This window comes from Sminthopsis crassicaudata, chromosome 3 (genome assembly GCF_048593235.1).
Source record: "Sminthopsis crassicaudata isolate SCR6 chromosome 3, ASM4859323v1, whole genome shotgun sequence".
Classification (NCBI taxonomy): Eukaryota; Metazoa; Chordata; class Mammalia; order Dasyuromorphia; family Dasyuridae; genus Sminthopsis; species Sminthopsis crassicaudata.
Window position 1 is genome coordinate 268,393,315 of NC_133619.1, and position 25,441 is coordinate 268,418,755.

The following is a 25,441-nucleotide window of genomic DNA, read 5'->3' on the forward strand; positions in this document are numbered from 1 at the left end:
TAGTACCAATCAGCATGGCAGGAGTTCCAGCAATGTAAGCCTTAAAGCTACTAAGCTGCTTGGTCTCTAGATTGCATTACATGTGATGGTTAGAAGTTTAGGGAATGAAGTGTAATATAAAAAGCTACTTTCTGTATTTGTTGAATAGTATCTTCATTTAGTACAGCCTTTTAAAAATTGAATTCTTGCTTTTTTTAGGTTCCGCTACCACGATTACACATTTTTAAAGACTCTACATGCTTGTGTACTGTTGTTATATAAGCCTGAAAATTCCCTTTGCAAAAACTTAGTGCAGCTGCCATTAATATACGTGATGATCACACAGCACTCTATGTTTTTGCCAACGATATTGCAAACAAAAGAAGATGACACAAATATCCAAGTAAAAGGTTTCATTATGTGTTTATATATGTATTTTATTGTATGTTTTACCCTCTGATTTCATCAAACTAGCTTCTCATCCATATGATTGTTAAAACAGTATGTTATGGTCCTGTTCTATTCAAACTTTGACTTGTTTTCTTAGACTTAGAAATGATTTGGGGTTTTTCTCTCTTGTCCCTCCCCCAAATATATACCATTCTAAGTCCATAAATTTAGAACTGAAGGAAGAAGTTGTCAAATCAAACTACCCCTTTATTACTCTGTTTTACTGGGGAGGGATGCAGGGGAAGAGGGATTAAGTGATTTTTCCAGGATGACACAGTTAATATCTGAGGCTAAATTTGAATTTGAGTCCTCCTGACTCTAAGCCCAGCATTTTACTAAGCTCCTGAAATCACCTTTAATGCTAAACATTTCGGTTTATTTTTTCCCTAGAAATGTTAGTGGACCTAATATCAACTATTGTAAAACTTTGCCCTTCCGTCTGTGAAAGCAACCACTTTGCGGTGCTACTAGGAGGCTATGGTGCAACCCTCAGTGTTCTAGGTAAGCATATAAAGCATAGCATTTTATGTTGGGTTTGTTTGTTTTCGTATATAAATACCATGCTTCCTTATGATACTTACTTCATTCTAAATAGAACTTCATTTACTTTCTAGATCAGAAGATATTGCTGCTTCTTAGATTGTATGAAAAAAATGATCTGAGCCTCATAAACTTCAGGTGAGTTTTTGGATGAAGTAAGTCAGTGTATCAAATCAATGATTCCATTGTTTCTGAAAAGTGTTTATCAACCAACTATTTTATAAACCAACTTGTCCTACTCTCCTTTCCTTGATCATCATTTCCATGTGTGTCCTACTGAATTCAGGGCTGGTGCTCTATCCACTGTGACACCTAGCTGCCCCCTAATTCCATGTATGTGCTATTAAATTGTAAACTTCCTGAGGGCATAGATTCTAACTTTTGAATATATGTCCCCAGTGCTTAATGAAGGTATCTATCACATACTAACTGTCACATAACTTATAAGTTTTTATTTGAGGAACATGCATGACCTTTACAAGAATTCGTTAGAATCAATGTGAAAAAAAAAAATTTCTTATGGTGTATTTGTTTCTTGAAAGAGATGGGAGGTTGAAATTGTCAAGCAGTGAATATCTAGTAGAAAACTTCTCTAAAAATACCTTACTTTTTGAGGTGCTTCTGGGTTCTAAAATTAGTATCAAACTACTACTAGGGATATGTTTGTAAAAATTTTTATGTTTCTTGTACTAATTCACCTTCCATTTAGTTTGACAATAGTACTTGAATTATTGAAAAGGTTTGTCATTCCCATTTTAAATTTTGACTGGATTTTGAGCTTGCTATCTTGAAGAAGCAGGATGAGGAGTAGGCAATAATTAGGGCAGCCCTTCCCATGCATGGTACTGATGTGCATGCTCAGTGATAATTGACCTACCTTGTTTGTGTTTTCCAGAACCTAGTAACCACATGAACTTTGTCCCGTCTCAGATTTTGAGGGATGGTGGTGGTACCACAGTCATTTCAATAATGTTTAATTCTGTATTTCAATTCCACAAGCAATTTATTTTATTTTATTTTATTTTTTATTCATTTTTCCAAATTATCCCCTCCACTCCCTCCCCCCCGATGACAGGTAATCCCATACATTTTACATGTGTTACAATATAACCTAGATACAATATATGTGTGTAAATACCATTTTCTTGTTGCACATTAATTATTAGCTTCCGAAGGTATAAGTAACCTGGGTAGGTAGACAGTAGTGCTAACAATTTACATTCACTTCCCAGTGTTCCTTCTCTGGGTGTAGTTATTTCTGTCCATCATTGATCAACTGGAAGTAGTTGGATCTTCTTTATGTTGAAGATTTCCACTTCCATCAGAATACATCCTCATACAGTATTGTTGTTGAAGTGTATAGTGATCTTCTGGTTCTGCTCATTTCACTCAGCAACAGTTGATTTAAGTCTCTCCAAGCCTCTCTGTATTCCTCCTGCTGGTCATTTCTTACAGAGCAATAATATTCCATAATCTTCATATACCACAATTTACCCAACATTCTCCAATTGATGGACATCCATTCAACTTCCAGTTTCTAGCTACAACAAAAAGAGCTGCCACAAACATTTTGGCACATATATGACTTTCCGCTCTTTAGTATTTCTTTGGGATATAATCCCAATAACAGCAATGCTGGGTCAAAGGGTATGCACAGTTTGATAACTTTTTGGGCATAGTTCCAAATTGCTCTCCAGAATGGCTGGATTCTTTCACAACTCCACCAACAATGTATCAGTGTCCCAGTTTTCCCACATCCCCTCCAACATTCATCATTATTTGTTCCTGTCATCTTAGCCAATCTGACAGGTGTGTAGTGGTATCTCAGAGTTATCTTAATTTGCATTTCTCTGATCGTAGTGATTTGGAACACTTTTTCATATGAGTGGAAATAGTTTCAATTTCATCATCTGAGAATTGTCTGTTCATATCCCTCCACAAGCAATTTATTAAGCATCTACTATATGTAAGACAGTGAGTGCTAAATGTTGGGAGTACCAAAACAAAATGTAAAACAATCTCTACTCCCCAAAGAACTCTCATTCTTAGGGATATACTATTTACATAGATAAGGGGGAAAGAATACAGAACTGAAGAGGATCTAGAATAACTTTCTAGATGGAAGTTAAAGTAAACTTTGAAAAAGATTTTATTAGGCATTGACCCACACCTAACACCACATCTCAAGATAAGGTCGAAATGGGTTCATGATTTAGACATGAAGAATTATATTGGAGAATGGCTTAATAAGTTATGTTGTATGAATGTTATGGAATATTATTGTTCTATAAGAAATTATTAGGAGGATGATTTCAGAGAGGCCTGGAGATATTTACATGAACTAATGCTAAGTGAAATGAGCAGAACCCAGAGAACATTGTTGTACATGGCAAATACAAGATTATATGATAATCAATTCTGATGGGTGTGGCTCTTTTCAACATGATTCAGGCCAGTTCCAATGATCTTGTGATGAAGAGAGCCATCTACGCACAAAGAAAGGATTGTGGAAACAACTTGGCTTTTTCACCCTTTTTGTTGTGGTTTGCTTGAATTTTATTTTCTTTCTCACTTTTTTCTTTTTGATCTGATTTTTCTTGTGCAACAAGATAATTGTATAAATATGTATACCTATATTGGACTTATATATTTTTTACCATGTTTAACATATATTGGATTACTTACCATCTAGGGGAGGAGGTAGGAAGGGGGAAGAACTGGAATTATTCTGTCCAAAGACATAGAGGTTAGATTTGGAATGCTTAGTTCAGGAAATGGCAATCAGCTTGATTATAGAGTATGTGAAGGGGAATCTGGGGAGTCTTTTTTTTTTTTTTTCCCTCTGAGGCTGGGGTTAAGTGACTTGCCCAGAGTCACACAGCTAGGAAGTGCTAAGTGTCTGAGACCAGATTTGAACTTTGGTCCTCCTGAATTCATGGCTGGTGCTCTATCCACTGCACCACCTAGCTGCCCCAATCTGGGGAGTCTTATGAAAGATTTGGAAAGATAGGTTGGAGTCAGCTTATGAAGGACTTTAAATGTCTGGCTGATCTTCCTAAGTTCAAACTGACTTTGTGACTCCAAGCAAGTCACTCAACCCTGTTTTGTCTTAGTTCTTCATCTGTAAAATGAGCTAGAAAAGGAAATAGAAATTCACTCCTCTAGCTTTGCCAATAAAACCCCAAAAGTCTCCATGTCTCCATGACAAACAGAAATAAAGATAAAGTCTACCTTGGCATAAGTGGATAGAGAGTTGGCCTCAGACACACCTGGGTTTAAGACCCATTTCTGACACATACTTTGAGATCTTGAGCAAAACACTTCTCAGTACTGTAGACATTTTCTAAGACTTTAAGTTGCAAAGAAGATACTGATTTACATTAGTAAAGACAGTTCCCTCATTAGAAGAATTACTCCATCCCCCTGAAATCATAGATTCTGGCACCATTCCCATCACAATAAACAAATGTAAAATGATATTGCTTTATTAGTTATAGGAAGAGGAACAAACCTGAAATAATAGGAAAAAGTCATTATCTCATTATGAACTACGAGATATGTGATTAAATTTTTTTAGATTAATCTGGTGCTGCCACTATCATGATAGTGTCTTTGAGAACATATATAATGTCTTTCATAGCTGTTTTCTTCCTAGAATAATTGTTAAAGGAAAACATACTTCAAGGAAAACTAAGAAGTTTAAAGAAGTCCTTCTTGCTATTGTTAATTTAATGGAAATTGATAAATTCCCTTTTTATAAGATGAAGAGACTGACAGTGGACTGAGTGCTCTTAGGATTGAATTTACAGAGATTTGTTGTTACATTTGTTTGTGGGAGAGTATCAATTAAAAATCAGAATTTTTTAGCAGATATTACTTTACTTTCAGTTGAATTGTTGATCAGTTTTATTATAAGTTCCAAAAAGTGAGTGTAAATATTTAAGAATAAGAATTTTTTTTCTTCTAAGATAATAAGTTAGTACAGATAACTGATAGTAGGTAACAAAAGACTTGGATTTTTGGTTGCTTCTGAAAGTTTTGAGAAAAACAATTATGAGTAACTGTTAAGAAAAGGAAAACTTTTTTTGGGGAAAAAAAGTGCCAAGACTCATTTTCCTTCAGTCAGATAGGTTTAGCCATTTTTCCTTTGTGCTGGAGAATCCTACAATAATTCAACTGTTAAATTACCCAATTTTAGAATGCTGCTATGGGGCCCTGCTGCTGTGGAACATCACAAGACGTGTAAGAGCCTGGGAAAGTCACTATGGCAGCAGCCAAGTGTGGGAGAAATCTTATGTCTCCTGGATCGAGAGAGAATGATGAAGACTATTCTTCACTTCCCACAGAATCGAAAACTTCTGCTAAAGGAGGTATGGTTCTTAAGGGTTGTTTCTGCCTGTTTTTGATAGGGGAGTTATTTTCTTTTGCTTATTTCAATAATGATACATATTTTTCTCATGGTTTCATCTGTTTTAAGTCTAGACCTCCTTCCATTTACAGTGCTGTGCCAAAACAAGATTGTCCTAGAACTAACTTGATTTGGCTGACAAGAGCTAATTGTTCAATTTTCTGTGTAAAGATTTACCTTGGAAATTTACAAATACTACAAATCAAGGCTTAATTTATCATTCTGATCATTATCTAGATTTACAAAAATGACAAAGACAATGTTCATGTAAATCAGTGGTCCTCAAACTTTTTAAATAGGGGGCCAGTTCACTGTCCCTCAGACTGTTGGAGGGCCGGACACTGTCTCCGCCACCTCAGCCCAGTGCCGGAAGTGTGTGTTGCTAATGCGAGTTTAGGTCAAATGTCACTTCCAGTCTGATTTTGTCATAACCCGGAGGGCTGCATAAACGTCCTCAATGGGCCGTATCTGGCCCGCGGGCTGTAGTTTGAGGACCCCTGATGTGAATTAAACTTAAAAGTGTCACACTTTTTTTTTTTTTTTGTAAAATTGCTTATTAGCAATTTATTAGCATAACCCTGTCCAAAATATATAAACTAATGAATGAACTCTATTAAACATCCACTCATCTGTGTATCCAGTCTGGACAACTAGTAACCTATGAAAAATATACCATATTAATAGTGCTTTTTCAAAATAATGATAGCATTTTTGCTTTTAAAATCTCCTTGTCTGTTTCAGTCTCAGAAATGGTGACCCTGAAGTTCTAAAATTGTGAAAAGTCATTGAGTTTTCTAGAATGAGATGGCACTTCAACTTAAGACCTTTATTTTTTGGCTTTATCTATTTTAGGATGCACAGGATATATTCAAAGACAAAAGCAAAGTAGACTTTGATGAACTTTATGATCCCTGTTTTCTACTTCACCTTTTCAGTGAACTTACCAGACCAGGTAAAGCATGCTATCTCTTTATAGACCATTTTTTGCTATCTACTACCTATGCTTTATTCATTTCATTTCCTTTGATGCACAAATCAGAAAAATTCTCATTGGAAGGAGCATTAACAACTATTGCATAGTCTAATATATGCCTGAACAGAAAATCCCTCTCAACCTTCCTACTAGCTAGTCATTTAGTTTAATCATAAAATTCTACATCTAAGAAAATCCTAGATCTAAAAATGGCCATCTAGACTTCATTTTAGATATGAGGAAACTGAGGGCCAGAAAGATTAAACAATTTATCCATGATTACCAAGATAGGAAATAACAAAGATTAAGATTTGAACCATATCTTTTTATTTTATTTTATTTTTTTAATTAATTTTATAATTATAACTTTTTTTGACAGTACATATGCATAGGTAATTTTTTACAACATTATCCCTTGTACTCCCTTCTGTTCCGAATTTTCCCCTCCTTCCCTCCACCCCCTCCCCTAGATGGCAGGCATTCCCATACATATTAAATATCTTATAGTATATCCTAGATACAATATATGTGTGCAGAACTGAATTTTTTTTTTTTTTTTTTTTTTTTTTTTTTTTGTTACAAAGGAAGAATTGGATTCAGAAGGTAAACATAACCTGGGAAGAAAAACAAAAAATGCAAACAGTTCACACTCATTTCCCAGTGTTCCTTCTCTGGATGTAGCTGATTCTGTCCATCATTGATCAATTGGAACTGGATTAGTTCTTCTCTATGTTGAAGATATCCACTTCCATCAGAATACATCCTCATACAGTATTGTTGTTGAAGTGTATAATGATCTCCTAGTTCTGCTCATTTTACTCAGTATGAGTTTATGTAAGTTTCTCCAAGCCTGCTGGTCATTTCTTACAGAACAATAATATTCCATAACATTCATATACCATAATTTACCCAACCATTCTCCAATTGTTGGGCATCCATTCATTTTCCAGTTTCTAGCCACTACAAAAAGGGCTGTCACAAACATTTTGGCACATACAGGTCCCTTTCCCTTCTTTAGTATTTTCTTGGGATATAAGCCCAGTATATCTTTTCATTTAGACTCAGTGTTTATTCTTCTGTCTTTCAGGCCTTTGTTGAAGGGGAATACACTGTTTCCCAATGCATTTTATTCCATTTTTGTATATTTCTAATTGTTTGGAAACTTTTCTTAACATTAAGCTAAGTTTTTCCTTTTGATTTCTGGTAATAGTCTCTTAATTCTAGGTGAATAATAGTTACCATATTCTTCATCAGTCTAGTAATCCTGATAAAGAAGAAAATAAGGTTAATATGTTTTGCTCTGTTCTGTGGGATTTCATTAATGTAGGTAGAAAGTGTTCAGTGAGACATTTTTACTAGTGCAGTTCCACTGAGGATCAGAAACAAGACTTAAATCCAGGTCTTCCTAACTGAGGCCAGTTCTTAATTCACTATACTTCCATGGCACGACCTCTTCATGCTGGCTCCTTATGATCATGGCCTCCTTTTCCAGATATTTGTGTATAATTACTTTTGTAATACATTCTAGAATTTTCCCTGGAATTAAAGTCAGGTTATTTTGATCATTTGCAAACTCCCTTTTTTTTCCATTTTTTAAACTGAGATACTGCTTTCCCTTCTCTAAATTCTTTAGTACCTTTTCCCATTCACCATCATTCAGATATTATTAATAGATGCTCAAAAGTTACCTCTGCTGGTGCTATTGGTGTTCTAGGAAGATTATCTTCATAGGCAGAGAAAAAAGAGACAAAATAATGGTTCAGCAGTTTTGTCTTCTCTACGTAATCTGTTTTCTTTATCCTACTCATTCCAAGAAGTGGTCCTATGATCCTTCTTTCCCCAGTATAACTAAGGAAACTCTTTTTTGTTTAGCCTTTTTTCATCAACTACAACTTATCCTGAGCTTTGGCATACCTGGAATTATCCATATAGGATTAGGCTGCACTTTCATATTGATCTTATCTTGCCTGCCCTTGATTCTCTCATCTGTAAGTGACTTTAAATTCAAGTTGGTTCATGAGTCATGTCTTTCTAACATTTGTAGCTGTCCGTCAAGGTAAGTTTCTTTGAATTGTTTCTTCAGAATTTTATTCTTGAGATCTTTTTCTCTTGGACTGGCAAGCAATCTCTATCCCATTCTCTTCCTAGTATACCACCCTATTCTTGATGATTAAATAACAATCACTTTTTAAAAATAATTAAAGAGAGAAACAAAAAGCAGACATTTATAAAGTGCCTACTCTGTGCCAAGTATTTTGCTCAGTGCTAGAGATAAAAATTCAGATAACCAAGATAGCTCCTATCTTCAAAGAGATATCATTCCAGTAGAAGACAGTATCTAAAGAAGAGTCTTTTCAATGATAGAAAGGGCAAGGAAATAGCATGAAAGTCTAGTTCTGGGCAAGATAAGGTGGAAAGTCCACCATCAGAGCCTGTTGTTCAGGGCTGGATCCAAGGTGGTAAGAAAATAAGTTAAGGGTTGAAAGTGAAGCCAACACATAAAGAACGAGATCATAAATAAATTAGAGGAACATAGGATTGTTTACCTCTCAGACTTGTGGAAGAGGAAGGAATTTGTGTCCCAAGGAGAACTAGAGATCATTATTGATCACAAAATAGAAAATTTTGATTACATCAAATTAAAAAGCTTTTATACAAACAAAACTAATGCAAACAAGATTAGAAGGGAAGTAACAAATTGGGAAAACATTTTTACAGTAAAAGGTTCTGATAAAGGCCTCATCTCCAAAATATACAGAGAATTGACTCTAATTTATAAGAAATCAAACCATTCTCCAATTGATATTGATCAAAGGATATGAACAGACAATTTTCAGAGGATGAAATTGAAACTATTTCCACTCATATGAAAGAGTGTTCCAAATCACTATTGATCAGAGAAATGCAAATTAAGACAACTCTGAGATACCACTACACACTTGTCAGATTGGCTAAAATGACAGGAACAAATAACGATGAATGTTGGAGGGAATGTGGGAAAACTGGGAGACTGATGCATTGTTGGTGGAGTTGTGAAAGAATCCAGCCATTCTGGAGAGCAATTTGGAATTATGCCCAAAAAGTTATCAAACTGTGCATACCCTTTGATCCAGCAGTGCTACTACTGGGCTTATATCCCAAGGAAATACTAAAGAAGGGAAAGGGACCTGTATGTGCCAAAATGTTTGTGGCAGCCCTTTTCATAGTGGCTAGAAGCTGGAAGATGAATGGATGCCCATCAATTGGAGAATGGTTGGGTAAATTATGGTATATGAAGGTTATGGAATATTATTGCTCTGTAAGAAATGACCAGCAGGATGAATACAGAGAGGCTTGGAGAGACTTACATGAATTGATGCTGAGTGAAATGAGCAGAACTAGGAGATCACTATACACTTCAACAATGATACTGTATGAGGATGTATTCTGATGGAAGTGGAAATCTTCAACATAGAGAAGAGCTAATCCAATTCCAGTTGATCAATGATGGACAGAATCAGCTACACCCAGAGAAGGAACACTGAGAAATGAGTATAAACTGTTTGCATTTTTTGTTTTTCTCCCCAGGTTATTTTTACCTTCCGAATCCAATTCTTCCTTTGTAACAACAACAACAATAAAAAAAAAATTTGATTCTGCACACATATATTGTATCTAGGATATACTGTAACATATTTAATATGTATGGGAATGCCTGCCATCTAGGGGAGGGGGTGGAGGGAAGGAGGGGAAAATTCGGAACAGAAGGGAGTACAAGGGATAATGTTGTAAAAAATTACCTATGCATATGTATTGTCAAAAAAAAGTTATAATTCTAAAATTAATTTTTAAAATTTAATTTAAAAAATGAAACCAACACTGGTGATGGACACACTCTTTTATTATTTTAATTGGGAATATAAAATATTTAGATACATGTGACTGTTAATTTGTCCTTTGTTCTCAAAAAGGACCATGACATGCAAGTAATTTGGATTTAAGGAAGGGAGAGAGAGCTGGGTAAGGTCACCTGCCTCACTTTCCCCTCCAGAGCCATCTGGGTCCAATGGCAAGATATGGATCAAGACCACTGGAGATGTCTTGGATGAAATGGGAGACCTTGGCCTTTTTAAGCTAAGGTCTTCAATAGATTTCACTTTGTACTCATTCAGTGATTAAGGCTAGGTAGCAATTGAGATAGAGAATCTCCTATTTTATCTAGAACACATCTTCCCCCTGATGGGGGTTGAGGTCCCTTTAAGATTCCTTTCTGATTTCCCAACCCCCATGGCTGACCTTTGATTTACAAATCCTGGTCATCCAGGCTTTCCCAACCCCCACTGGATCTGAGCTAATTTGGGCTTTTCCCAGTCCCCACTACCTGCTCAGGTTTCCCCAACCCCCACAGACAGCTTCTTCCTTATCTAAAAACCCACCAGCAGCCTGGGACTTCACCCACTTTTAAGATCACCAAGAGCCCCCATTATAAAAGGGGCAACCCTGGAGTCCACATTTTACAGAAGTCCCTAACATGGCATCTTTATGTCAGTCATGTCAAGGGTTTCTGCCCACTGGATCTATTCCAGTGCCCTTTTTTTCTCTACCCTCAACTTTACTAACTAAACTTTACTTCCAAACCCCTACAATAAGCCATTTTTATCAATCTAGATTTTTGGGGCTGTAAATTCCTTCTGCACCATCACTGGACTATCCTTGCACCAACCCAAAAGGGGTTCCCCCTTTTCTAACTCTCATCACCCCTTCCCCATATAAATAAATGAATTAGTTAATCTGAAAAAGGGAAGACCTTCAGGGTTTCTGGCAAAAGTAGAAATAATTACTATTTACATTCAATCTTAGTCAATCAGGACCCAAACATATTTGAGTCTTGTATGGTGGCAAAGCTGTCAAAAGTCACAAAACAGTAGTGTAAAAGTCAAAGGTATCAAGAACTGAGTCTGGTTTTTTTAAGCTAAAAATATTATGTTTTATTTATTTTTGCCTTTGTCATGATGATTTATTCTTTCTTTCTCATTTCCAAGATTTGATTTTGGGACCACAGTACTGTGTACTTTCGTTGCTTTTCAAAGAGCCTTGTTTAGGTTCTCTCTGTAAGGATTTATTAATTTCTCATGGTTCTGGTTCTTGTGACCCTGAGTACATAAGCATATGAGTTCAGAAAAATCTCATTTTGTTGAAGATGGATGGCCATGCTCTTTTCTTTTCTCTCTGGAACCTTGGCCCAGATACAGCTCATCCAAAATTGCTTAATAGTGACAATGACAGATATTTTTTTCCATAATGGATTCTAATTTCCACAGAATTAGACTGAAACTTCTAGGTTATTTTTCACAAACCAAAGAATCATGATAACGACAGACTCAACCAGAGTCCAGAGGCTCACTCTCTAGGTTAATCCTCCCTCCATGCCTTCCCTCGTTGAAGTGATCACAGTGGCAGATTTTACTGCTTCGGTAGTCTTTGTTTAAAGATTGGCAAGGACATCAAATAGCATATTTCTGGAATCTTACCATCCTCCAAATTTTATTATTTTATCCCACTTGTGACTATAACTCTATGAGAGTTTACTGAGAAAAGACTTCATCACAGTTATTTAAATTCAACTTTAAGGCTGATAAGCCTGTCACCAGAAGTCTTCAGTGGTACTTTGCAAGGTTCTTTAAACAAATGTGATGTCATTGATTGTGTTTAACTTTTTTTTTAAATAGCTTTTTATTTGGCAACTGTTTGCATATTTTGAACACCACAAGGGCATTTGTTTCCCAGGGGAAAGAATATTACTAAAGCAAGATTTTTAGAAAGTGCCAGGGTGGCCATAAAACAAAGAATCAGAATTTCACATGGAAAATGTACATGTATTAATAGGAAAATATCAGTGATTACTAAAAATAATCCTAGTTAAAGAAATCCTTTTTTTCCCCCCCTTTGGAAATGAAGTCTTACATGTAGGCCATTACTAGATCTTTACTTTGCTATTGTTTTCCAGTCTAGCTAACTTCAGAGAAGTTCATTGCTAGATTCCTTGGGTATATATTGTATCTCATTTGGTGGTTTTCTAAAAATAGTGGAAAATTAATTCAGATTAGCACATAGGAGCTACTTTCATTACTTGAGGGCTACTTTATTAGTGAACTTGGGATATAACACTAATTTGGGAGTTCAGAGTTTGAACCTTGGCTTTGAAATTTAATGTCTCACAAATCACTTAGCTTATTTTTCAATTTCTTCATTTGTAATAGGTATAATACTACCTATATTATCTACCTGGGGATTACTGTGAATACTAAATGACATAATTAGTGTCCAACACTTGGTAAAGTGAATTTGAAAGGGCACTGCTATTCCTGTCTTTGAAATTTATAAAAGGTCTTCTTTTCAATTCAGTTTTTCATTCTTTTCTCTTCTGCTAATCTTCTGTCAGGCTCCTACTCCTGGGAAGGAGAACTCCTTATTTGATTTACAAATAAAAGCTCAGGTTAAGTAAAGGAGATGATTATAGAGTACCTAACAACAATTTGATGAATCCAGGTCACTTGGCATAAACAAATTATATCCTCAGTTACTGAAAAATCTAAATTACATAATTGCTGAATCACTGACAAATGAAAGTACCAGTGAAATCAGGGTAGCAATTCCTAGTTCTAAATAGCACACGGGATAAATTCACAATGGCCATTCTCTTTGCCAAAAGATATTTTTGTGTTAAGAGATTATAGACAAAATAAAGAGGTAAAATAGCCACCAAGAATGATAAACATGAAATAGATTTGGAGAGCAATAGTTATCATGAAAAGGAGTTTGGTAAGAGGTATGAGTAAACCATCAACTGGCAGGCTAAATCCATAAAGGAGCATAGCACTCTAACCAAAATTAGCTAGTAAGGAGAAAAATGCCATTAAAAGGAAGATAAGATGAGGAGGGAGAGAGAGCATACCTCATAGGGAAATTAGTCCTGAAAAGGATTTAATAAAGATCTTCATTTTGAATACATCTTTTAAAGGTAAAATATAACCTGGGGGGAGGAGAATTAGGAAGTTTGGTAGCTTTGAGGGAGGGATCAAGGAGGAGCCAAATGGAATCACCTAGCTGAATAGGATGCTAACCAGTGTAAAGATATGCTAATCAAAATCTCTAAGGTTGTTTAAAGATGTTCAGAGGTTGGAGGGATAGACACTAGAGGCTGATACCATCCTTACCACCACTTTATACAAACTATAGTCTAGGATTTGGTTATGCCTGATAATAGCTGAATGGGCTACTTCCTGATTTGGGAAGAAGATAAGTTCCTTTCAAAGTCCTCATCTATACCTGGACTGAAGAGCGGCAGATATTTTGGTTTTTAATAAAAGAAAAGAGTAGAATGTATGAATTATAGGGCTGAGTGCTTGACTCTGTTTCATAGGAAATTCTAGAATATAATGTTAGGGAAATGGTTAATGAATCCTAGAAAAAAAAAGTATTACAAAGATCCAGCCATGGATAGTCTCACCTTATTTTTTTAAAAGCATTAATGAATTAGTAGATGGGAAGAGTAATATAGATACAAGTTATCTATATTTTTCAAAATTTTTGAGAAAGCCTCATACTATTGATGAGACAAATTCATAGAGGTGAATGTGTAGTTTTACATTTGAGTCATACACTTGTAATAGGCATTAGGATCACTGCCCTCCAGGAGCTTTTATTCCTATAAGATGATTGACATTTTAAAAACTTTTATTGTTTAAAACAGTAGTAAGTTTCAGTAGTAGATATATTGTAACCTTGCTTTATGGTCTTATCTTATGGTTTTATGTTTTAGGAAGTTCTCTGTTAAGGAAGACTGGTAGCTTTTCTTAAATTTAGAGTATTAGAGAGTTGAATTGTGTGGGGCATTGGGAAGGTTCAGTAACTTGCCAAGGATCACACAGCCAGTATATGTTAGGGGCAGAACTTGAACCCATATTTTCCTGACTCTGAAATTTCTTTTCTTTTCTTTTTTTTTTTTTTTTTTTTAATAGTTTTTATTTACCAGATATATGCATGGGTAATTTTACAACACTGACAATTGCCAAACACCTTGTTCCAACTTTTCCCCTACTTCCCCCCCCCCCCCAGATGGGAGGTTGACCAACACATGTTAAATATGTTAAAGTATAAAATTAGATACTATATATATATATATACATGTCCAAACAGTTGTTTTGCTGTACAAAAAGAATCGGACTTTGAAATAGTGTACAATTAGCCTGTGAAGGAAATCCAAAATGCAGGCGGACAAAAATAGAGAAATTGGGAATTCTATGTAGTGCTTCATAGTCATCTCCCAGAGTTCTTTTGCTGGGTATAGCTGGTTCAGTTCATTACTGCTCTATTGGAACTGATTTGGTTCTCCCATGGAGAAGGCCTCATCCATCAGAATTGATCATCATATAGTATTGTTGTTGAAATATATAATGGTCTCCTGGTCCTGCTCATTTCACTCAGCATCAGTTTATGTAAGTCTCAACAGGCCTTTCTGAAATCATCCTGCTGATCATTTCTTACAGAACAATAATATTCATATACCACAATTTATTCAGCCATTCTCCAATTGATGGGCATCCATTTAGTTTCTAGTTTCTGGCCACTACAAAGAGGGCTGCCACAAGCATTCTTGCACATACAGGCCCCTTTCCTTTCTTTAATATCTCTTTGGGATATAAGCCCAGTAGTAACACTGCTGGGTCAAAGGGTATGCACAGTTGGATAACTTTTTGAACATAGTTCTAAATTGCTCTCCAGAATGGCTGGATGTATTCACAATTCCACCAACAATGTATCAATGTTCCTGTTTTCCCACATTCCCGCCAACATTGCGCATTATCTTTCCCTGTCATTCTAGCCAATCTGACCGGTGTGTAGTGGTATCTCAGAGTTGTCTTAATTTGCATTTCTCTGATTAATAATGATTTGGAGCATCTTTTCATATGGCTAGAAATAATTTCAATTTCTTCATCTGAGAATTGTCTGTTCATATCCTTTGACCATTTATAAATTGGAGAATGGATTGATTTCTTATAAATTAGACTGACTCTGAAATTTCTACTGTGCCACATTGCTTCACTAATCTCGATTTTTCTTTGTTTCCTATAGAATTTATAGTGGATTGCCACAAATTTGTTGATTCCAATGCCCTGGGCCTCACAGTTTCTGCCCTTAGCAGTTACGATCCTCAGATGCGAGCAGCAGCTTATTATGTTCTGGCTTCCTATTATTCCCATTTGGAAGGGGCTCGATTTCGAGAACAGCCACAGGTAAAATTAGTGGTGCTGAAAGAAGTCCTTAGACAACAGAATCTCCACTGGGGGGAAAAAAATGATGGATGAATGTTGCCATGAAGTTTTATAAGAAAGGATCAAAAGGTCACTTTTGTAAAATGATTTGGAAAGCTGACTTTGAGTCACAAATGCATGTTTGGTTTTGAAATGTATTTTTGGTCTAAACTTTAAAGATCAAATTGTTCTCTTCCTCTCCTTCCCCCAACTTGACAATTGTGACATCTGGTTGGATGCTAGCTTCCAACAGTAATAAGTATGTGAATTTACAATGCTGTTTTGCACTCCTGGATCATTGTGTTAAGGGAAAACTTGGTCTGGAGGAGAAGAAGTAGAAAAGGGAGAAGTAAGGAGGAGGAAGTTAGAAAGAAGTGAAAAAACGTGAAAAGTGTAGGGTAAATTTAAAAAGGGAGAAAAGGTGGGAGTGTGTAGAATGGGGGAGACCAAAACTTTGAAATTGCTCTCATTGATGAAATGGCAGCAGTTGAATTCTTGAGTCATGGAACTGTCTTTGGACATTTATTTGCCTCATGATATAGTTGGTCGACTAGATCTGCAGTGAAGAGGGTGTGCCATTACCAGCAGTATTTTTTAATATTATTCCCATAATCAAGAGAATGTCGGGTTCTGCCTTATTCTGCCTTAGAGAAAAGCTTACATTCTAACTGTATACAACTTGATTCCATTCCCTAGTGATGAGGTTGAGGTAGGAAGACCTAAGACTTAGTTCAAAATAAATGTGACAAACTCGCAATGGCCATTCTCTTTGCCAAAAAGAAGGTTTATTTAGAAGAGTTTATAGAAGAAAATAAAGAAATACAGTAGGTACTAGGAATGGCAAATATGAAAGAGAATTGGGAAAGCATGTAGTTAGAAAGGAGAGGAATTTGGAAATTAAAGGAATATGCTATTGATTGGCAGGTTAGATCCATAGAGGAGTTTAGCAGACTAATCAAAGTTAGCCAGAGTAAGGAGAAATGTGCCATTAAAAGAGGACAGATCTTCATCATAAACAGATGTTTCATAGGGGAAAATGTAGCCTTATTAAAGTTTCTCAGGTGCAAAGGCAGGAAATCAAGAGGGAGGCTCCAGAAATGGTACTTCTCTTCATTTGATGAAGAACTAGATGAAATGCACCTGGTAAAACCAGGTCTCAGACCTTTCTATATGTCAAACAAGATAGTCTGAGAAAACTTTCTTTTTATATGCACTTATAGGTGATAGAGTTTACAATTTTCTTAACAGAGCAATAAGATAGTCTGGGAAAACTATATTCTATTTAGATTGTTTCTAAGGTTGTAGTGAATGTCTTTAAAGATGCTAACCAGATTGATTTTACATTTTTCATTAAGAACAGGATTTGGGGTTCTTCCTGATAGAGGAAGAAGATAAGTCACATCACTAGGATCCTCATTTCTCTTTTTTTTTTTTTTCTTCAAGCTGCTCTATCTCTTGGACATAGTACAAAATGGAATCAGAAAACAGAATCTCAGATTAACCTATACCTTGACACTGTTTATTGCCAAAACTGCCTTGCAGATTCTGAAAACAGGTATTATTGATTCATTTGTGTTTGGGGTATAAATAAAAAAATGAAAGCTGATCACAGTGACTCATGAATATGTGAATTACTATTAAGATTTGTAATTTTAAGATTGCTTAGCAAAGGTCATTATTGCTAGAACTGAAAAGTAGTATGGCTTCAAGTAAGAAAATATAATTCATGAACATAATGAATATTGCATTACTTTCATATTTCTCTCTCCATGTGGTCACTGATAGCAGATGTGGTGTCATACTTTGATTGTGGGAGTAGGATTATTTTATCTATCATAAGAGACCTTTGTGATATTTTAGAACTTGACCTGAGAAATCATCTTAGCCAATTTTCACTATATAGGTGAAGAAACTATGGTTCAGAAAGGGCAAGAATAACTTATCAAAAATTATAAGGCTATTAATGGCTGGGCTAATATATAATCAAGTATAATCAAGTTTTTTGATTCCTCAGTGTTCTCTCTAGTAGAACATTCTGTACCACTAGATCTAGTTCTAAAAGAAAAGAAAAAAATCTATGGTAGATGTTTGACCTTTTGTGGACAGTAGAGAAAAATGTATTTTTCTTATTGTTTCTTATTGTTACAAAAGACCATTAAATGAAAATTCTAAGTGCATAATAATAGATATATAGAGCATTAAAATTTACCTATCTTATTTCTTTATCCTCTCAACAACCCTGAGATAAATGCTATTATTATCCTTCTTTTACAGAAGAAAAACTCAGACAGAATTTGATCTCTGTTCTTGTTAATTCCAGGTCCAGGATCTATCCACTACATTTTCTTACTGCCTGCTTGTGGGGGGGGGAGGGGGAAGGAAGCAATCTTCATCTGTTTTAGCTAAAATAATTAGGCATAATTTTAAAATGTATTAGTATTCTGTTTGGGCAGTCTATCTAAATTCTCCTGCTAATCAGAAAATCCCCAAGCAATTTCCTTCAAAATCTTTTTACATTTACTTTTGCTAACTGTATTTCCCCCCATGTATTCTATTCTCTCTCCTCTTTCATCCTGTCCCTCCTCAAAATTATTTGCTACTGAATACACCCTCACCCAATATGCCCTTATATCACCCTCTTCTCTTCCTGTATTCTATTTTCTTCTTATTTTCCTGTGGGGTAAGAGATTTCTATACCCATATTAAGTGTGTAAATTATTTCCTCTTTAAGCCAATTCTGATAAGGGTAAGGTAAACTCCCTCTTCTTCTCCCCCTTTTCCCTTTCACTGTAAAAGCTTTTTCTTGTCTCTTTTAATGACAGATAATTTACAGCATTCCACTTCTCCCTTTCTCTTTCTCCTAATACATTCCTCTCTCACCTCTTAATTTCATCATTTTAAAAAATGTTATCCCTTCATATTCAATTTACACCTGTACTTCTGTCTATATATACTCCTTCAAGTCACTATACTACTGAAAAAGTTTCCCCAAGCAATTTCCAGTTCACAATAATTATAATCTTGAAATAAAAAGTGAAGAAATTCTGTAGTAAGATATAACAAAAGTGCATAATTTTCACATAGAAATTTGAATTACTCATCAAAGGAAGCAATGAAGTACTAGTGGGGTTATGGAATGAGAGGAAGAGCTACATTTCTGAAAGTTCTCCCTGTTTTGGTATGGTCCAGATAAACAAAAATGGCACTTCTCTTCTTTTAATGAACAAAAGGACATTTCCAGTCCTGTGGAAGGACGTTGGAGAAGTGGCATTAATTAAGTACACTGTTTCATTTGCTTAGGGCATTTATTTAGAGTTAAACCCATCCTAGAACTTCTAGAAGGAGAGAAGGACAGAGAGAACAATTATTAGACACTTAGCACTGCATCAAATGCTCAGAATATACATTTTATGGAAACAAAATAGTTCCTCCTCTCAAGAAGTAGTCTTAATGTCTGTGTTGGGGAGAGATGATTATAAAGAAAAGGCTTCCTGCTGGGGTAGGGGGGCAAGTCTGTTGCAGAGTGAGCAGAGAAGTCTAGAGGGGAGGAATGTAGAAGCTGTGGGAGCTTGGGGGGAGAAGAGAGTCATAATGTAAAATTGCAGCAGCATGGCAGAGATGATTAAGCATTGGAAACCAACCAAAAAACTTATATTCAAATTCTACATTATGTGCTTCATGATCAAGTATGAGGTGTTATTACTATTATTTGCAAACTTTATAGCATTATAAAGCAAATACATTTATGCTTTTGGTGAGAAATTAGTGCAACAAAAGCTAAAATGATGTTTCTGATAACGCATGGTGTGAGTCACCTTCATCTTTCATCAGCTATGAATCTTTTTGCTGGTAATAGTGAAGGATCAGGTTTGAGATTCATGATTGAGTCTGTTAAGAATGTAAACTTAAGTTGTCTTCCGTTTGGCACTTTATTAACTGAAAATCTTTATGCAATATTTCTGAACTCAGGAGAAAAGAAGATAATTTATTAAGCTCTTTGTAAACTATGAAAAACACTAGGAAAACTTAAGAAATCTTAATTTACAGAGACACCCTTATGCCCTTAAATATTTGTATTGACAGAGGAGGATTACATTAATTATATTAAGTTCTGTTCATCATTAAATGTGTTCTGTTGCAACCTAATTCTTTGAAATATAATTAACTATATTATGTTATTTTAAAAATCCCATTTCCTAACTATGGCCGAAAAGAAGAAACCTTTGTCATGTGTGACTGTTGAGATTTAAAATTTTAAATAACTGCTTGAATCTCTTTCCAGAGGAGCATATGTACATGAAGATAAACAAATTCCTTTTGTCACATCAGGACTTATACTTGAACAAAGTACCGGGATTCTATAACTTTTTCTACAGCTCTGACTCAGAGGTAATTCATTTCAACAAATGTTATTTAAGCACCTACTATGGGGATACCAATGTCAATTAGGTGTCTCAGTGGATAGAATCAGGAAGGCCTGGAGTCAGGAAGACCTGAATTCAAATCTGGCCTCAGACATGTAATTGTTGTGGGAGCCTGGGCAATCTCTGTTGGCCTTAAACCATTGGAGAAGGAAATAGCAAACCACTCCAATATCTGCAAGAAAACTCTGTGGGTGGTATAGTTCACAAGTCACAGAGATTGGGATACAACTGAACAACAATGGGGATATTAAATGGTTCTGGACTATCTTGGGCCTCTAGTCATTGACGTGTAAGAGTTAAAAGATGTTTAGATCTACCAGTACTTTGATTTCCTGGAATTTTGTTTCTCTTTTGGGTTTTAAAGTAGGAACAAAAGGCCATGAGACCTCTTTAATTCTGAAGGCCTGAATTTTTTTTAATATTGTTCTAAAGTTTAAATTTTCACCAGAAATCTGATGAAAATTCCTGAGTTAAACATAATGTAAGCTTTTAGTCAAGTTTTGACTTGGTCCTTTGTTTTGATCTGAAGGAATGGACTCTAAAGTGAGATATAGAAGGACTACTGTTTTTCATTTTGCCTTTGTAATCCTAGCACCTATCACTAGGTTCACAAATCCTAATTCATTTGCATTAAAGATAAGGGTATAGGAAAACTCCCAATGAGGAAATTTCCTTTTCCAAAGTTTATCAGCAATTGTTCTATAATTTAAATGGGTTTAGAAAGTTGACCAGTATAATTAAAATGTAAAATGGCTAAGTCTTCCTGATTTTGTAGTTGGCTCTCTAGCCACTGTGTCACTGAAAGAAAATGCCTAAAATCAGAAATAGTTTAATTATTGAGGGCTGTGGCATAGTACTAGTCACTTCTTGGAAATAGTATACTTTGACAAAAGAACAATTTGCACAGCTTGGCACCTATTTGCATAATTCCTGAGTGTCCCTGACACATTAAATGACTTAGCTAGGATGTATCAGAAGGGAGACTGGAATCCAAATTGTTTTGACTCTGAAGTCAACTCTCTATCTCCTGTTCTATATTTCTTTGAGTCACACGTTATTATAAATAAAAAAGATAACTATGAGGAAGCAGACCTATGAGTACAGGAATTGCCAGGAACATCTCAGAAAAAAGATAATGCAGCATAGCCATCTATTCTCCCCAGAGAGACTGGGGACCACCAGGGCAGACAGAGTGTTATTTCCATTGTCAGATGTCACTTGCAGTTATTTTTGCTTTACAGGTTGTTGTTTTTTTGTTTAATTTTTTTTTTACCAGTGAGGATTCAATTTTGGTGTTTTGGAGATAGGATAAAAAGCATCCAAAAAATTCTTTAAAATATTCTAAAACTCTAATTAATAAAAATTTTGCTGTAAATAACATAGACCTTTTTTGCTTGAATTATAGTATAAAATAGAACAGGAGTGGATATTTGAACTTTTGAGACAAGGAATTCGAGACACACACTGCTATGATTTGTATTCCTCTCAGAGAATTTTCCATATCATCCTGTCCTTCTTCAACAGCCCATTATGTGATGAAACAATGCAGGTAAGATGTACTTCCAAAAGCTTATTTAATAAAGAACAGTATGTCATCTGAAAGCTAGAACTGTACATTCTAATCCTGACCTGGATGTGAATACTTTCCTGGTTTACTACTATGACCTTTCACTTAGTTTTTAGTGTGAGGAAAATAAGATACTATTTATAATGCCTTCCTTATTACACAGCCTTCCTAATTACAGTTGAGTTCTTGAACAGACTTAGTGCAGTTTGTGTTTAATATTTGCCTTTTGCCCATTTCTAAAAACATATTCTCTAAAACATTTTGTACTGCTGCCCCTTTATGCTGTTACCCCTCTGTTAATAAAGGGCCTTTTATTTGCCCAAGAGGAGAGACATATTTAGTCATCTTTATTCTTTTTGAGACTAATGAAAACATAAGTTTTGCCATCTAAGTTGATAATTAAGCTTCTTGCTTCAGGAACTCTCAAGCCACTTAGTTCTACATTAGCTTTTGAAACTTGTATGATACCCACTGAGAGCCTAAAAGTCTGTGCTCCCAGAATGCCACACTGACTTGGATAGAGTGATTCAGGGATCAGGAGAATGTATTCATTCATCTTTTCCTCCTTGGAATTCAATCCAGATTGAATAATCAACAGACTATTGGAAGAAATAAAAGTGACAAAACTCTTGTACTCTCTAGTGCCTCTTTACTTCTAGCTTAAATTTATAAATATCCTGAAATATGACTTTTGGTTTCTAAAGTGATACTAGATTTGGTGAGTAGAAGCTAAAGGAGCAGTTAACACAAGTCCGAAGGAACAGAATATTTTTATTCAAATTCAACTCACTAAGATTTTTATATCTGTGCTCCTTAGCTCACAAATATCTAGGGATTCTGTACCTCTTAAATAATCTGTACAGGTTAAGAAACTGAGGTATAGAGAAAGAAAAATGAATTCTCCTAGTTAACTTGGTAGCAGAGCTAGAAACATAATACTAAATTCATAATCCATGGCCTGATTTTGTTGAGTTTTGCATTTTACAAGCTATTACCTATGTGCTAATTCCGGATAGGGTACTGTTTGTTATTTTGTCTTTCCATCTTCCATATAGTGCAAGGCACATAGTAGGAATGTAACAAATGCTTGTTGGATTGGATTGAACTAGAATGTATCAATATAAGTTGTATCAATGTATCAATATATAACAGATTCAGTGATTAAAGTGAAAATTTAATGATACTATGATATTCTTCATTATAGATACTTTGTTTTCCAAAAACATCCAGAAACTATAGCACACTTTTTAAAAGTTTATCATTTGGTTAAATGATAAATGATTTTTCTATATTGAGGATTTACTTTTTGTTTGTTTTGTCTTCAGAACTGGATAATAGAAATCTTACAAAGTGCTGCCCAGATTACCAAAGCCGCCTTTGAAATTGTGCAGGAACATAGTCTTTTAACTTGGATTTTGCATATCCTTGGGAAAAAGTGAGTGATTATTCTCTTTTCTATGTATTTGTCCATATTGGGAGAAAACACTGTAACTCATCTACTTATATTAGTGTGGGGTAGAATTTTCACAAATTCTCAGAGTGGCCCTTGGAGACTGAGTCCAGCCATTCCCCCCAGAAATCCCCTATGTGGTATCTTTTCCTATTGGTAAATCAGCCAGTCACACAAAGATAAATGAATGAATGAAGTCATTGAAATGTTCCATTGAATTCATAGCATCACTTAATATTACTGAAATGATGTCTTCCTGACTTTTAAAATGTTATTTGTGTTTCTTGCTTATGCCCATGTAATGTCTCAAGCCTTGACTCATCAGCTTCATAACAGATCCTTTAATTTCCTTTATGTATGCAGTGGATTAGTCCTGTTCTGAAAGATAATTCACCAATTTTAAATTTCAAAATAATAGTTCTTTAATGGCAGCTTTTATGTTACCAGAAAATATTAAGTTTGGATTTAGAACAACATAAGTGACTTAGTAAGTATCCGAGGCTGAATTTGAGTTCATGTCTTCCTGACTTCAGAGCCAGCACTATGTTGACAGCACCACCCAGCTGTCTTTATCCCAGTGTTAGACAAAATCAAAGGGAGGAAAAAAAAAAGAAAGAAAACTATAAACCAATGTCCCTAATGCATATTAATGCAAATATTTTAAATAAAATATATTTAAAACCATGAGTCAGCATTATATGTGATATAGATAAACCAGAGCTCTTTTCTATAAAATCAGGGCTGACAAAAAGATGGTCCTCATCTTTTTTGTCCTCAAAGGGCAATGATAGCAATAAGACAATAACAAGAAAAAAATTGAAGAAGCAAAAATAAAGAAAAATCAAACCATCATTTTTTGCAAATGATGTAATTCTTAGGGAAGCCTAGAGAATCAATTAAAAGTTTGAATGAAACAATAACTTTAGCAAAATTACAAGGTATAAAATTAATCCACAGAAATTATCAGCATTTTTGAGAGAATCAACTCATTTGTAACATAAGAAGATTGGACTAAGTGGTCTCTGAAGCTCATGTCCAAGTAAACTTCTTTTACTTCAGTAGATCTGTTATCTCATTGATGTGGGTATTCTGTCAGCTGATCATTCAGTCTTTTGTAGCAGAAAAAAGCACCTCAACTTTGTCTTTTTGGAAGGAGATTAATAAAATTTCACATACAATTTGTCAGCAATAAGAAATTGACATTACCCATTTTGTGAACTACACAAAAGGATATGTCATCTTTAATGTACACTTAAGTTTGTTTGGTATTACAAAAAAGAGAAGAATAATTCTGGTAGTCCAAGAACTCAGAAAGATAGATGAATAGTGTAACAAACTTTTCAAGATATTAAATGACCTATTTTAGATTTTATGAAATACTCCTTGGTTAGCAATATTATTTTTTCCTGATTAAAAAATAGCATCATTTACCAATCCTATACTAGGAAACATACTGTGTTTAAATAAACTTAAAATTCTTTTTAGCTTCTCTGGGTCTCAGTTTCTGACTGAAAAATAAGAGGTGTATAATCGTCAAAAACTAGAATAGTTTTTTAAAAGCATATGTCTATGCATTAACTCTGAATTATACCCTGGAAGTATTTATTTTCCCCTATGCAAGAGTGGAACTAGAAAGAGTCTGTTGCGCTGCTGGGTTCCTGACTATTTAAGAAGTAGAAAAATATAGAATTTTAGATTTAGAGCTCAGCATCCATCTAGTTCCACCCTCTTTTTTTTTAATAGGTGAGAAATTTGAGATCCAAGGGGACTTGTCCAGAATCACGCATGTAGTAAATGGCAAAGCTGCTATTTGAACAGAGGTCTTCTCCTCTACTTTCCATTGTATTGTACTACCTGTTCAGAAGGGGAAACAGGGATATTCAAAACATCATGCAAATATATTGGTGGTGGACAGTTCTAAAATGTCTGTGAAAGTGTTTTGAAAACTCCTACACAAATATAAGGTGGTATTATTGATATTTTTATAATAAGCAGCATATGTATTATAAACTGCAGAAGTATAAGGGACTGCTTTACAAGTTAAGAAAATTGTCAGGAAAGATGTTACATTTATCTTTAGCATAATTGAAACTGAAAAGTGAGAATTTATTCAGGACATAATCACTTTAATAAAACAGAAGCTATCTTTTCTATAACTTATGTATCATATTGATCAGGTATTCAACTTCATGTGTATCTAATGAAACATTCCAAGATAATATTGATTAATATTTTCCAAAGTTTTTCTTTGGTAAGAAACATTTCACATTCAGTATATGTATTTTACAAAGTTAATTTAAAACTTAATTTAAAATCATATTCTTGATGTTATTAAAAGAACAAAACATAACTAAATA

At 34.9% G+C, this 25,441-nt stretch overlaps 1 protein-coding gene across 1 annotated transcript in view; it reads left to right on the forward strand.

The window, feature by feature from the left end:
• The window catches only part of URB1 (URB1 ribosome biogenesis homolog), a 99,123-nt gene that overhangs the window by 64,761 nt on the left and 8,921 nt on the right, over positions 1 to 25,441 (forward strand). The window contains exons 26-35 of the mRNA XM_074300780.1: positions 199 to 389; positions 820 to 930; positions 1,044 to 1,107; positions 5,168 to 5,339; positions 6,230 to 6,329; positions 15,465 to 15,625; positions 17,087 to 17,198; positions 19,926 to 20,032; positions 21,473 to 21,616; positions 22,960 to 23,069. Of these exons, the coding sequence (XP_074156881.1) occupies positions 199 to 389; positions 820 to 930; positions 1,044 to 1,107; positions 5,168 to 5,339; positions 6,230 to 6,329; positions 15,465 to 15,625; positions 17,087 to 17,198; positions 19,926 to 20,032; positions 21,473 to 21,616; positions 22,960 to 23,069 (1,272 nt within the window). The remainder of the gene's footprint in view (positions 1 to 198; positions 390 to 819; positions 931 to 1,043; positions 1,108 to 5,167; positions 5,340 to 6,229; positions 6,330 to 15,464; positions 15,626 to 17,086; positions 17,199 to 19,925; positions 20,033 to 21,472; positions 21,617 to 22,959; positions 23,070 to 25,441) is intronic.